At 30.0% G+C, this 15880-nt stretch overlaps 1 protein-coding gene across 1 annotated transcript; it reads left to right on the top strand.

Moving 5' to 3' along the window:
• Positions 1–5270: 5270 nt before the first annotated feature.
• LOC105764613 (protein NRT1/ PTR FAMILY 2.11) lies at positions 5271–7881 on the top strand. The gene is made up of 4 exons (XM_012583260.2): positions 5271–5541; positions 5615–5832; positions 6039–6598; positions 6740–7881. Exons 1-4 carry the CDS (start codon positions 5421–5423, stop codon positions 7644–7646), a joined length of 1806 nt encoding a protein of 601 aa, XP_012438714.1. The 5' UTR covers positions 5271–5420; the 3' UTR covers positions 7647–7881.
• The last annotated feature ends 7999 nt before the right edge of the window (positions 7882–15880 follow it).

The raw sequence follows: 15880 nt of genomic DNA, 5'->3' as shown, positions 1-15880 counted from the left end.
TGGATGAATGATTATTCATCATTAGAAATTTAATAAATTATTAAGGTTAATTTTGGAAAAGAAATGATAAATGATGATAAATAAATAAAATAATCTAATATCATCATCTTTTACCAAATAAAAGAAAAAATGGAAACCCTAGTCATGGAAGCTTAAAGTTAGCAAGCTTATTTTTACTCATTTAGGTATATATTTTTGTCTCGCTTTTAATAATTTTTATGTTTTCGAGATCGAAATAGCTTAATCTAACTATCTCGGGATTAATGTGAAAAATAATTAAAGTATTAGGATTTTTCATGGATGAGTATGCTTTAATTTTGAAGTTTTATGATAGAAAATGAAAGGGTGTTGTTAGATAAACAACCTTTGTAAAGAGAATTTTGATAAAATTATCAATTAGATAAACATGGGCTGCTATTGATATGTATGAAAATTGGCTAGGCTTGAATAAGGATTAAATTGTATGAATTTCATTTTTTGAGCCTAGGGACTAAATTGTAATTAATTAAAAGTATAAGGGCAAAATAGTAATTTTTTCAAAGATGTGTGTTGAATTAAATTGAATATGAATTATATTAAATTGAGTTAAATTCATTCGTATAGATCCGGATAGACCTAATACGGAGTTAGATCGAGGCAAAGAAAAAGTATCAGACTAGTAGCCTTCGTATCTACGAAAACTTATCAAGGTAAGTTCATATAACTAAATTGTATATTTATATGTTTTAAAATTGAATGTTGTTGTGTGTGATTTGTACAAATTGCCATGTGTAATTATGATCACATATTTGATAACTATCGAGTCTCGTTCGAACCTTAAAAATTTGAAGGATACAAATGACATGTCATTAGCGTTCCCGATATGTTTGTGATCCTGCATGTGTTGCGGACACACCACAGCTCTCTTGAGTTTCCCGATACTTGGCTCTAATGAGCTTCTCGATATTTGGCTCGCAAGAGCTTCCCAATATACAGCTCGTATGAGCTTCCCGTTATATGGCTCGGAAGAGCTTCTGGTTTACATGCTTGTAGAAGCATACAAGTACATGAATTGATGGATTATAGATTTCTACACTTCGTGTGTACTAGCCGTGTATCCAACGTTATTTTAAATGGTTCAACAGGCAAAGTTCTGATATGAAACAATATTAGTTCGAAATGAACAATTACGGGTATATACTTGAATTACATGGAAATGATATTACATGATATATTGAAATATGAGATAGATGATACATGTATTTGAATCTTACCTAATGATTATGTACATCCATGTTTATTAGTTATGGAAAGTGTTACATGGCTAACATATTGAAGATATGTGTTTAGGCTTTTGGCCAAATTGGTTTGGTTATATTAGCATGCTTACCTTAAATGTGATTAAATGGTAAGTTAATTTCCTTGTTATATGAACTTACTAAGCTTAAATGCTTACTCTGTGTTATTTTTCATGTTTTATAGTAATTTGGAAGCTCATTTTGGTTGGAAGCTGGTCGGAGCAACTTCACACTATCCATCAGCCTTTTCGGTATAATTAGTAAATTAATTTTGGTTATAATGGCATGTATAGGTTAATTTGGTCAATGATGACATATAAATGTTTTGTTGGAACTAGCCATTTGAATGGCTTGTGATGGATACATTTTGATGTGTATGTAAATGGCCTTATCATGTTTGATGTGTGTTTGAAATGGTTGAATGATGGAAATCTTATAGGTATATTAATGGTTGGGTTGAATAGGTATATTTGATAAATTATGCATATATGTATTTGGTTATGTAGGTGAAATTGGTTATTTGATTGATATTAGTTATGTTGTCATTTAAAGAGCCTAGGGGCATATTGTTGGTATGTGATAGTATTACATGTTTAAGTATTGGTTTTGGCATGATTTGAATGCCTTGTTATGGCTTGTTGATGTCCAAAATGTTGATTTAGGTTGATGACAAATTGGGTGAGAAATATGGCTAGGAAAATGACCTATTTTTGTCCACACGGGTGAGTCTCTCAGCCACGTGTGACACACGGCCAGGTGACACGGTCGTGTGTCCCCTACATCTTTACTTTGCACAAAACAGAATGCTCACACGGCCTAGCACACGGGCGTGTGACTCAAGTCAGAGAGTTACACGGGTATGAACACGGGTTGGGACACGGCCATGTGCCCCTATTTCGAATGCCTACACGGCCTGAGACACGGGCGTGTCTCTTGACCGTGTGAACCACACGGCCTGGCCACATGGGCGTGTGTCCCCTGTACCTTTGAAAAATTTTAATGTTTTCCGAAAAATTCTTTAAGTACCTGATTTAGTCCCGACTTATTTCTGAGTGTATTTTGGGCCTCGAGGGCTCGCACAAGGGATAATATATTTGTTTTTGATTGGTTTCCGATATGAAAGTTATTTTATATGAAATATATGTTTATTTGATCTGTAAATTCCGATAATGCTCTATAACCCTATTCTGGCGATAGATACGGATTAGGGGTATTACAGTACTATACCTTTAGCTAATACTTATATAATATTTCACTTTTTATCCATTAACACGAATGTCTTCTTAAATGAGTCAATTTAATCAATTGATTTCCATAGAACGTTTCATGTGTAATGGTCACGGGCCTTAATCCATGACTTGTAACACATCCATACATAAACATATTAATGAAACCTATGCCTAATCAACAATATAAGCTACAAAAAGAAAAAGGACAAATAAACAAACAAGAGAAAAAAGAATGCAATAAAGTAGGGACACTTTGTCCAAGTGGTCCAACATTCAACCCTTCATATACTATCCAAGTGGTTCAAATTGATGTTAGGTTGTGAGGGCTCTTCACTGTCATGAAAAAAGATAATATAAATTAAGTTAGGTTGTGATGGGCCCTTCGACTGTCATGAAAAAAGATAATATAAATTGCATCAGTTTTTATCTATTATATAATTTCATACATTAAATTTTATTTCATGTAATTATGTAGACGTATAAATTTTATTTTGATTCAATTATATAAATTTAAATGAATAAATGTTTTAGTTTATGTTTATATTTGATAAATAAAATTATTTATGTATTTAATATGTAAATATAAAATTCTATTATATAATAATGATCATGATAATTTGTGAAAATCAAATAAATTTTATATATAATATTCACTAAAAGCAAAATTTATATTATAACTAGAGGTGTGTATGGGCCGGGCTCAACTAAACGTTCAGGCTCGTTTATTAGGCCCAGGTTTGGCCTGAAAAATAGGCCTAAAATTTTACCCAAGCTCGACTCGGTCCGCCCATATTAATTTTTATATAATTTTAAAAAAATATAATACATCAAAAATACTAAAAACATCAAAATAAATATTTTCTAACAAATTAAAAATAAAATTTAAAAAATATGTATACTTAAATAACACTAAAATAGATGCAACTTAACTAATAAATGCCTCTAAAATAATAACAAAAGTCTTTAAAATAATAACAAAATTAAAAATAAAATAAGTTTTATACAATATCCAAATAATAACAACAAAATGGTAGTAACATAATAGTAAAATGGTCGTAAAATTGAGAGAAAATAACAAGAAAATAATATTTAAAAAATTATAAAAAAGATTTTTTGTCATTTAGTGAATTCGGGCCGGACCGGGACAAGGCCGGATAAAAAATGTCTTACCCAAGGCCCAACCCGTTTTTAAAACGGGCCTTATTTTTTGTCAAAGCTTATTTTTTGAGCCTATATTTTTATCCAATCCCTCTTTCATTTTTAGCGGACCTTCAGGCCGGACTGGGTGACCAACCCATGAGCAGTCTAATTATAACTTGTTTGGATTTGAAAAATTCATTGCATGCCAAAAGCTTATGTAGCTCAAATCCCAAGACTAAGATTTGGTAGATACTTTTTAATTTTTTTTTCAACTTTATGTTGTGTTGAAAAAAAAACGCAAATAGGAAAAATAAAAATATGAACCAAAAATAGACCAAGTATTTGGAAAAAGTAGCTTACAAACACTTAGGAAAGAAATATTGATAAACTCTTGAAACCACTCATCCAACTTCCAGATATCTAGATAGCCAGTTTCTGCATTTTTCCAATCTTTTGTACTCCAATAAAACGAATAAAACATTCAATATTTGTCATTATTTCGATGATTAGTGCAACTCAAACCACTAGAGAAAAACAATTTGGTTTAGACTTTTAAGTTGGAAAAAAGGCCATTGAAATTGAATATGTTTGTCTTTTCCTCTCAGGGCCATCAGGTAGTAGAAAAGTCGGAAAGGAAAATCTCAGTTTAATTTAATTAATATGGGGTAAATTTTAAAATCATATATTCACTTTTATTTTATCTGTAATATGACACATAAACTTTGGTTTTTTATAATTGAATCTATAAAATTTTAATTTGAGTTTAATTTTCATAAATTAACGCTATTGTTAGGAAAATTATTGTTGTTTATTCTATGTCATGTTATAACAAGATTGTTTCTCTATTTGGGTCATTCATTTAGGCCTTGAATAGAGCTGTTCACTTGAATGTAGCATATTTGACAAAACAAGAAGTATGAATCAACTGGGGTAATAAGAATCCCAACTAAATTGCTTGAAATGATTGAATAACCTTGAATGTTTTATTATTAAAACGTTAATTTTTAAAGATAAATATCAATTTTATTCAAGAGAGTTTTTTTCAATGATTTATTTGCTAATTTGAAGGAGTTTGTCTTGCTATTATAATAGAGCATAAATAGGCTTCATTCTCTCTTGGTAAATCACGTGCGAGAGAGAGAGAGAGAAGATCTTCACTTTCTTGAGTTTTTTTATTACGAGCTTTTGTTTCTTTCTGGTGTTGAGAGTAGCTTTTGGAGTGTCTTTGTCAACAACTTTACTGTATTTTCTTGTGGTTATTTTGTGACACTCTTTTAGATAATATTTGGAGAAGTTTATCGGTTGTATTGTGAGATATTTGGGTGAACGACTTGTGATAATTGGGGTCAATATTAGGCTGCAATTATTTCTTTGTGTAATGGTAAATTAGGCTTAAGTTAATAGATGATCCAAATAATTGTTAAATAAAATCATCTGCTGCATTAATAAAAATTGATTGTGTTTAATTATTTTCTAACAATTGTTACAATAAAGGTTTAGTTAATTTATAATATTGAATAAATTATTAGTGTCCGTATACTTAAAATGACGTGATGTTACATCTAATTATATCAGAATTTTTGTGTAATATGAATGTATCCCTGATATTTATCACATCGAGGTAGGAAATTTTGGTAGGGTTGGTCTCTTGCGTTGCCAATCAGAAGCAAGAACAATGTGACTAGCTGAGCTATGTTCACACTAAAGGTCTCAGACATGCAATTAATGTTATAAATGAGATAGTAGCATCTTGGTTAGCAAACAGTGGAAAAAGATGGATGACAGAATGAACAAGAGTGACAAAGACGAAATGGAGAAGGAGAAAGCTACCGTCGCAACAGATGATGAGCCTGAAATCAACTACAGAGGATGGAAAGCCATGCCATTTATTATAGGTAACTTTGGAACAAAAGCTTGTTTGGTTTTGATTTTTTGCCTTGGTTTTTTGAGGTGTATGATTCATGGCAGGGAATGAAACCTTTGAGAAACTGGGAGCCATTGGTACCTTAGCCAACTTGTTGATCTACCTCACTACTGTCTTCAACTTGAAGAGTATTACAGCTGCAACTATGATTAATATCTTCAATGGCACTACAAATTTTGGAACCCTGGTCGGAGCTTTCCTCTGTGATACTTACTTCGGCCGCTACAAAACCTTGGGATTTGCTACAGCTGCCTCTTTCTTGGTAATAACATTAAACATAGATCACCCCCTGCCCTTTATTTGAAAACCCCCATCAAGGAAATTAATCATAAAAAAGTATAGATCTTAAGCTGAACCATAACAGGACATTAACCCAACCAAACTTACCAATTTTGCACTACAGTACAGATTTTGATATAACCTTTTGGCTTTTTTATTATTTTTTTCTCTGCTCTTTTGTTTATGAAGGGATTGCAAGCAATACAACTAACAGCAGCCATTCCAGAGTTGCATCCTCACCGGTGTGCAGCAAAAGAGAGTGGGGAATGCGAAGGGCCAACAGCAGGGCAACTGGCATTTCTGCTAATGGGTTTGGGGCTAATGATTGTGGGAGCTGGGGGCGTTCGGCCATGTAACTTAGCATTTGGGGTGGACCAATTCAATCCTAAAACAGAAGCTGGAAAGAGAGGAATCGACAGCTTCTTCAATTGGTACTTCTTCACCTTCACTTTTGCGCAGATGGTATCCTTAACCCTCATCGTCTACATTCAATCAAACGTGAGTTGGGCTATTGGCCTTGGGATTCCTGCAACTCTCATGTTTATAGCTTGTGTGGTGTATTTTGTTGGTTCCAAAATATATGTCAAAGTTAAAGCTACTGGTAGTCCAATGACCAGTGTAGCACAAGTAATAGTGGTAGCTATCAAGAAAAGGAAATTAAAACCTGTGGAACAGCCTTGGCTCTCCCTTTTCAAGTATATTCCTCCCAATTCTATCAACTCCAAGCTTCCCTACACCGACCAATTCAGGTTAGCACACTATCTGCTCCCACTTATCAGTTTTCTTCAAGTATATCAATGCATGCCCCGAGACCAAGCAATGTAGCTAAAACAAGAGGGGAAAAGAACATGTTGAGAATTGGCTTAAGTTAGTTTTTTTTTTTTTTTCAGATTCCTGGATAAAGCAGCAATTGTGACACCCCAAGATGAAATAAAGGGTGATGGATCACCAGCGGATCCATGGAGACTCTGCAGCTTGCAGCAAGTAGAAGAAGTGAAATGCCTGTTTAGAGTGCTTCCTATATGGGCATCACAAATCATGTATTGTGTTACCCTTGTTCAACTGCATACCTATGCCGTGTTCCAAGCCGTTCAATCTGATAGACGCCTCGGAAACAGCAACTTCAAGATCCCAGCTGCATCCTATGTTGTCTTCATGATGCTTAGCCTGACCATTTTCATACCCGTATACGATCGAGCTGTCGTTCCATTCCTTCGAAAAATCAGAGGGAAAGAAGGGGGCATTACAATCCTGCAGAGGATCGGTATTGGGATGTTTGTCTCCATATTCACCATGCTTGTGTCTGGCATGGTAGAACAACACCGAAGAAGCATAGCTCTGACGAAACCGACCCTAGGAGTTGTGCCAAGGAAAGGTGCCATTTCGTCAATGTCAGCCTCGATTTTAATCCCTCAATTCATACTTGGTGGACTGACGGAAGCGTTTGCATCCATTGGCCTCATTGAATTCTACTACAAGCAGTTCCCTGAGAACATGAAAAGCATCGGAGGGTCTCTATTCTACTGTGGGTTGGCAGGTTCAAATTATTTCAGTAGCTTGTTGATCTTTATAATTCATCGAACAACAAACCGCACAGCCACCGGAAACTGGTTAGAGGAGGATCTGAATAAGGGAAGATTGGATTACTACTATTACATAATTGCTGGCCTAGGAATCTTAAACTTGGGCTACTTTTTGTTATGCGCAAGTTGGTATAAGTACAAAGGAAACAGCGACAACACCCCTGAGCTTGAACTTCACGTTAATGGCGAGAAACAGCAGTCTGATAAACCTTAGTCTTATGTTGAATTGTATTCATATATAGATGATGTATAGGTAGCTAGCTTAGATGAAAACCCTTTATTTCTTTGGCTTTAGATTATAAGATCCAACAAGAATATGCAGTTGTAGGACTGAAGAGAAGCAGGATAATTTGAGGAGATTTTGATGTTGCATCTAATTCATATTCTATTGACATGTTCCTACGAAACAAGAAAAATAAAAAGGATAAGTGAGAAGCCAGATTTCATGATCCTCGTACTATTCTTGTTATGATGTTTAGTTTTAAAATACTAGTCCTTATACAGCTCCTTACATTCCTTTGATTGTTCAAATGATAAATATATACATATATATATATATATATATAGAAAGAGGACCTAACATCTTTTTTTTCTAAATATTATATGATATATATAAGTTGCATACTTATGTTAGTTTTTTTATTAAAATATTACGTTGATTATATATAATTTGAAAGTTAGTATTAAAAATTGGTTTATGACTCTTCACTTTTTTAGTTTGCCTTTATTTTTATTTTTACATATAATGGTCAAATTTCAGTTTTAATTATATTATATTGAAACTTGATATTTAATCTACATGCTTTAATTTTTATATATTTTAGTTCCTTCATTTTATAATGTCATTAGTTAATCTAAATAATTAATTATTTCAATTAAAACGTTGACAATATTTTTCTTTAAAACACTACGACAAAAAATTATTTTATCAAGACAAGTTCGAACGGGTGTTTATAAGGAAAAAAATTTTAATCAATACTTTCAACATTATTTTTAAAGTTATATGACTACCAAATGAATGTATTTTTTTAATTTTAAAATGTCATTCCAATAGATTTAATAGAAGAATTTTAATAACGATAACAATTAGACTTAAAATTTTAAATTTAAAAATAAGAGTAAATTCTTAAAAATAAAAGAGACTAAAATCCAAATGTACATAATGTATAAATACTTAAAACATATTTTAATCTCTATATTCTTACTCAATAATTTGATACAAATAAATAATCAACCCAACACTGATATTCTTTTTGTTGTGGATATCATCTGTAAAAATTGTTTTATATTTATCAGACAATTTATTTTCCAAGAAGAATCCTCCTTTTTTTTATTGGGTTAAGCCGCAATTTTACAACTACATTATATTATATTTGAAAAAAATTTGTCATTACATTTTATTTTGTTGATTAGAATAAATATAAATTTATCATTACACCTTAATAATTAATTTTATGAATAGAATACTTAGAATTAGAGCTCTTTATGGGTCGGGTTAAAATACGATTTTAAAATTTTTATTTGGCCTTACTTGCTCAAAAAGTCGATATAACTATTCATAAATAATAAAATAATAAAAATATTTTTTTAATTGATATATGTTATATATTTTATAATTAAATTTAAATTTTTAAAAATCATTATTTAAATTAAATTCAGGTTGAGCCAAGCTAGCCCAAAGTACAAAAATTCTTGTCCAAACCTAGCTCAAGTCGGGTTAGGCCGAGTGGGCTACTTGACCTTTGGACAGGTGTACCTAGAACTATCAATAACCCTTCTTTAACCTTTAAATAAGAGGACAAACGCAATTCAACACACTGAAACCTATATTATCCTGCTTTGACAACAAATTTCAAAAAATAATTTTAATTTTTAACTGAGATAAATTTTCAATAGCTAGTTTTTGAATGCTTTTTTTAACAATGAATGGATATTGTTTTAGGTTAAAATATGCAATAAGTCTCTATTTTTGTAAATTTGAAATTTAGTCCCTTTATTTTACTTTTAAAATTTAATCTCTCTACTTTTAGATTTCAAAATTTAAGTTTAATGTTAGCATAGTTAAAATTATTTTGTTAAATTCAGTTCATTGCAACATCATTTTTTAGTTACGTTGCCACCAAACAAGTAACTTTTTATTTATTTCAAATGATCGACAAACAAATTTAACACAAGAAAAACAACAATGTTAACAATTGGACCTGAATTTTAAAATCTAAAAAGTAAAGAGACTAATTCTTAAAAATAAAAGTATAAATACTAAATTCCACATTTGTGAAGAATATGAGACCTATGAAATACTTTAACTACATTTTGTAATAAAAATAAATTAATATCAAATGACATAATTACCTTTATGTATATAACTACGTGATTCGAGTTGTTTTTATCAATTGAGTCACGAAATTATTGTCATTTAACTCATGACACTAAATTCATTTAGTCACTTAATTAACAATTTAGATAGAGATGACATACACAATTTGAGTGAAAAAAATTATGTAAAAAATAAATTTATAAAAAATTCTATAAAAATAAATGAGGTTTTAATTAAAATGATGAAGCTTAGATTTTAGAGACTATGGTGTCTTTGGTTATATTGATTTTATAGATTTTACATAAAATTATAAAAATCAAAAACACACTTATAATAATTTTTTTATTTTGTAAAAATAATGAATTTTAGTGCTTTCTCAATTGAGTTAATGTTTGATTGACTCGTAATACTAATTTAACTAGAGACTTAAATATAGTATAGATAACGATAAATGAATAACAAATTTTGTTAGGATTTGGTAACTGTCAACCCAAATGACCCAATAGGGTCCAAATCTCCGATCAGGATAGACCCGACCCGGAAGAAGAATGTTCACCGTAAAGATAGTTCACTGGGGACCCCGCTAGATTACTGGATGTTTGCAAAGATAGCTTGCGGGGAGAGCTCGCGAGGTGTAGCAGCCCGATTTCGAATCTAATCGGACATAGTGGTTTCGGGACCACAAGTCCGAGTCAAAAAATATTTTAATATTATTCTGTGTGTTTATTATGTGTGAATTTAATTGTGTGAAATTTTCGTGTTTTAATTTTGTCATTTGAGTGATCGATTAAAGGAAAATGACTTAATCGCGTAAAATGAAAAATTGGCTAGTTATTGTGAAAAGTGTTAATTTGCTAATGTCTTGTTATTATGGAGTTCTTAATAGGTAAAAAGCCCATTATTATGTGAGTGGGTGATAATGGTCAAAAATGACCTTATATTATAAGGTTTATATATTTTGTAATAAATGTTAATATAGTAAACTAATAATTAAATTAACATTTGATATAATAAATCAAATTGAAGCCATTATTTTCATTCTTCATTGCCGAAACTTAGAAAAGCAAATAGGGTTTAAAAGCTTTGAGATATTCGGTCATTATCAAGCTTAATTCAAGGTATGTTTTACTTTGGTTTTTAATAATTTTTACGTTTTTGAGATCGTTGTTTCGAATACTATCCGACCCATGTTTGAATTTTTAATTTTGATGAATATTTTGAGTTGTGCCATTGATGAACATTTGTGTTATGTGATGTTTGATGATGAATAATGAAAGATATATTTTAGATTAATATGTTTTGTATTGGAAATTTTGGTGAAATTGAGTAATTAGAGTTAAATTGTGAAATTAAATTTTTGAGGGACTAAAATGTGAAATAAATGAAATGTGAGGACTTGTATGAACAATAGGTACACTCGGCCCTTGTATGTTGTGAACAAATTTTGTGTATTTTCTGTTTTATCCAATAGGGACTAAATTGTAAAAAGTGTAAATGTTAGGGGCAAAATGGTAATTTACCCATTTATGTTTTTTTTTTTGGATTAAATTGAATGTAATTATATTTAAACTAGCTTATTTTGAATATAATTAGATCGAGAACCGAAGAAATCAGAGTTGGATCGGGGAAAAACTAAAGTTGTCGATTAATCGTCTGGTTTCGACTTTTCACCGTTCGAGGTAAGTCTATTAGCAACTAAAAGTTATTAAGTTAATATTTATACATGCATACTAATTGTATTTTATGTTGAGCTATAATTTAAAGTATAATAGATGAATACATTTTGAAGAGTGGATAATATATATAACATGTTTGAATATACAAGTATGATCTTGTATAAATTCATGGTTTGAAATGAAGATATGAAATGTAATCAAGAATAGGTGATGTTCGAATAAGCATGAATATATATATATATATGTAAATTTATTTTCTTGAAATTAGGTAAGAAAGTTATATATATATATACATACGATAGATCAAATATATATATGTGAATACATGAACAAGTCTTGAATTTAGTCAAAGATATGTATATATATATATGTATGTATGATACTGAATATATATATATATATATGTATATATATATATAAGTTTTTGAGTTTAGTTAAAGTACAAATGTTGTATATGTATAAATTTCTGGTATAAATCAAAGGTATGTATAACATTTATATATGAGGTTTGATTATGCAAGATTATGTGTATATGTTCTTGTAATGAATTTAAGTATGAAATTTATATATGTATGTGAAAGTTTCGATTATGTATATATATTTATGTAAAAGTTCTTGAATGGAAGTGAAGATATGAAATTATTAGTTTGGATCATTATAAAGTGATCGAATGTAATACAGACTTTACGTCTAGCAGGCTTGATACCGGTGAAATAATACAGACTTTACGTCTAGCAGGCTTAATGCCGGTGATACATTTCAGACTATAGGTCTAGCAAGCTAAAGGCCGGTGTACCGAATCAGGTTTTAAAACCTAACAGGCTAAGTGCCGGTGAATCTGTTTAAATTATGTGAGAATATGCAATTGATATATCTATGATTTTGATTATATGAAATCGATGAATACATAAACTTTCAGTTTTTACATGCATGGTGAGTATACACCTACATTCGGGTTTTGCATTGGTTAAATATAATTGTATGTATTCGGTATATACAATTAATAAAGGCATATGTACATTAGGTATATGCGATTGTTGAATTTATAAATGCATATGGTGATATGTCATTGTTAAATATATATATGTTGAGTCTATGTGTTTGATAATTATTTATGTATGCATTTGAGATATATATATATATATATATATATATATATATATATATATATATATATATAAAGGTACTCATTTATACGTATATGAAGAATATGTATATATATTCGAATGTATGTATTAGCTATGTATTCGTGTATAAATTCATAATGAGTAGATATATATATACAAACGAATATAAAATATGATTGGTATATATGTGTATGATCAATTATATACACATGATAAGTACATATGTGCATTCGGATGTATGCAGTAATAAAGATGTATACACATTCGGTTATAAAATTTGTTAAACATATGTATATATATGCAATCGGTTATTTACGTTAAAGTGTATAATACACTCGGTTTTAATTGTTGATAATTATGTATGCATTTATCTATAAGTATTTGTTAATATATACAGTGTTTGCGAATTCATTAAGTGTACCAGAAATATTATAATTTTTATAAATATATTTGTTGTTATGCTATAGACTTACTAAGCTATAAAAGCTTACTTTGTTTACTTATGTCTTTCTATTTTATAGACTTAAAGATCAAGCTTCAAGCTCGGGGATTATCAGCAAGTTCATCACCCTATCTATTATCTCGATATTTAAAATATTTAAATTCTAACTATGGCATGTAAGACTAGATAAATATTTTGAAGATCGTACTTTGTTGTATTGTATATGATTATAATAGCCATACTAAAATGGTTTATTTCTTTATGGATTTGCTAGTTTGTAATGTCTTTATTAGTTAGATTTTAATGTCTTTATTTATTAAAAAATGGTTAGAAGAGAAGTTTAATATTTTGCATTTTGTTTTATATTAGACTAAGTTTATTATATTTAAATAATATATATTTATATATGTATTGATTTTGAGATGGTTGTGTTTTGTTCGATAATGCCTCCTAACCTTAATTCGGCAACGGATACGGGTTAGGGGTGTTACACGAGGGGCCCCACTAGGTGTCGGGTGCTCACAAAGATAGCTCGCGAGGAGAGCTCGCGTAAGCTTCGCAGGAATGGGTTGCGAGCTATATCTGTAGAAGGGATAGTGAGCCCTACAAGGGATCCCCACTCGTGACCAGTAGGTACGAGGCTCGCTAGAGATGTCAGTCCAAGGATCAGAAAGGACTATGTGCTTCGCAGACACACATCCATTAGGCCAGGGGATGCCCAGGGAATGTCAGCACCAGAGACATGGAATGTTAGTGCCATCGGCCCCCAGATCGAGACAAAATAGTGGGCCCTATTGTGAGTTGTAACAGTAGCAGTAGGAACATGTATAAATACTCCCTGTGTTTCCCTTAATATGATACGAGAAAAATATTACTAAACAAATTTACATTTTAGTCTATACATTTATTAAACTCTTGACTGAGTCGGTGTGACGAGTTAATCGAGCACCAACTTAATTGAGAAATTATTAAAATATTTTTATATACAAAATAAGAAATATTAATACAAAAATATTTTTGTCTTTTCATGCTTTTTAATAAATTAATACTATGATGCGATTTGAACTTGAGGCACATGAGTTTTAAAATTTTAAATTTTTTGTCAAAATTAGTATATCCACCGTTAATAGTAATGACTAATCTCCTCACTGTGAGTACTCTCCAAAGAAATAAACGAACTTTTAATTTTAGCATTTCAACCCTAATATCACTTAACTTTAATATAAAATATTTGTAAATATATTTTTACATAGATTTTGGTGTGCCATAATTTAAACTGTTTTATTTGATTCGGTTTCATATGATATTTCCTCTTTTGAAAAAAAAGATTAATTGTTCTTTAATCAAAGTGTTTTGCAAAATAAAAGATTAAAATTTGATAAAAAATATCAATAAGTGTTGTGTTTAATGGTTTAGGAGAAAATATAAGTTTGAACTTTATAAACAACATTGTTAAACCGAGCAACTATAAATCTTGAATTTACAAAATTAATATAAAAAAACATTTTACAGGTTAAAACTTAAAACAAAATAAAAACTCCTTTTGTTTTTAGAGTAAGTTACTAAAATGAATTCCTAAGGCTATGTGGGATACTGTGGACACATTGAGATACAATGACAAAAAATATCCTATCATTGGAATATATTTTGTGTGGGAATATAATCATTTTGATTTAAAGAATGGAATGATAATATGGTGAATGACAAGGACATACCCCTTTTAGGTCTTGCATTTAGATTTTTGACTATGGATTGGACTCGTTTGTGATGTCAGGAATGACGGCCACCAATTTCAACCTTCCTTTTTATTAAAAGGAAACACAAATACTTTAAATTTACCAAAAACAAAACTTTGAAACAATATTAACATCAAGACTCAATCGATTATTAATGAGTTTTCTAGTGTTTAATATTATTGCAACAACATACAATATTTAAAAATATGTTAAAATGATATTAATATATTGTTCCTAGTAATAATTGAATAAATTAATAGTATTAAAAAGTTATATAAGTATGTTATGAAAACTCTTCTAATGAACATTGTTCCGATTGTCATAACAAAAGTAAAACAATAAACAAACCATAACAAAAGTAATTTAATGAATCACGTAAATAATTTACGGGGTCTTACGCCAACTTAAATCTCTTAAAAAATCTTAATGCCGGCACTAACTACAATTTAAACAGTCCAACGATTTTTGCAGCCTTAATCTTTCACACTATAAAAAATTCACTCAGTAATTTTGTAAAATTTTAATACGGGTGGGTTAGACCGAGTTCAAGTTTTAATATTTTTATTCGAGTCGAGTTTAAATAAAATTTTAAGCTTATTTTTCGAGCCAAGCTTGGGGACTATCAAACAGGTCTAAAATTTTGTTCTAGCCCATAGACAGGTCTACATCAGATTAAGAATCCTAAATGAATACAACAATTTTAAGTTGGTGTTAAATTAATTTACGACACTAACTCAATCAACAATATTATTAATAATAAACACTATCAAGCATATCTGTGTGTGGAAACCATGTATTTTGAACATAAATTTGTATTTAAAATTAACATACAATAAATAATGAAATATATGGCTTGAACTCGATTAATAATAACACATTAAATATGTACGATATAAAAATAAAAATAAAATAAAATTACAAGTAAACGAAATTTAAACACATGAATACATCATATTAAGAATATTAAATCTCTCCATGTGTATTTTTTTACTGTTTTTAGAATAAAAAACTAAAGTACTATGGAATAACTCTTTTGTCACTCTTTTACTGTCATTTTGTTATTGTATTGCTATTATTATTTGGATATTGTATGTTAATTCGCTACTATTTTAGAGATATTTACTTGTTAAGTTACAACTATCTTAGTATT

Source organism: Gossypium raimondii, chromosome 12 (assembly GCF_025698545.1).
Source record: "Gossypium raimondii isolate GPD5lz chromosome 12, ASM2569854v1, whole genome shotgun sequence".
NCBI lineage: Eukaryota > Viridiplantae > Streptophyta > Magnoliopsida > Malvales > Malvaceae > Gossypium > Gossypium raimondii.
The sequence above is the reverse complement of the archived record's forward strand: the minus strand, read 5'-3'. Positions and strand labels throughout refer to the sequence as shown.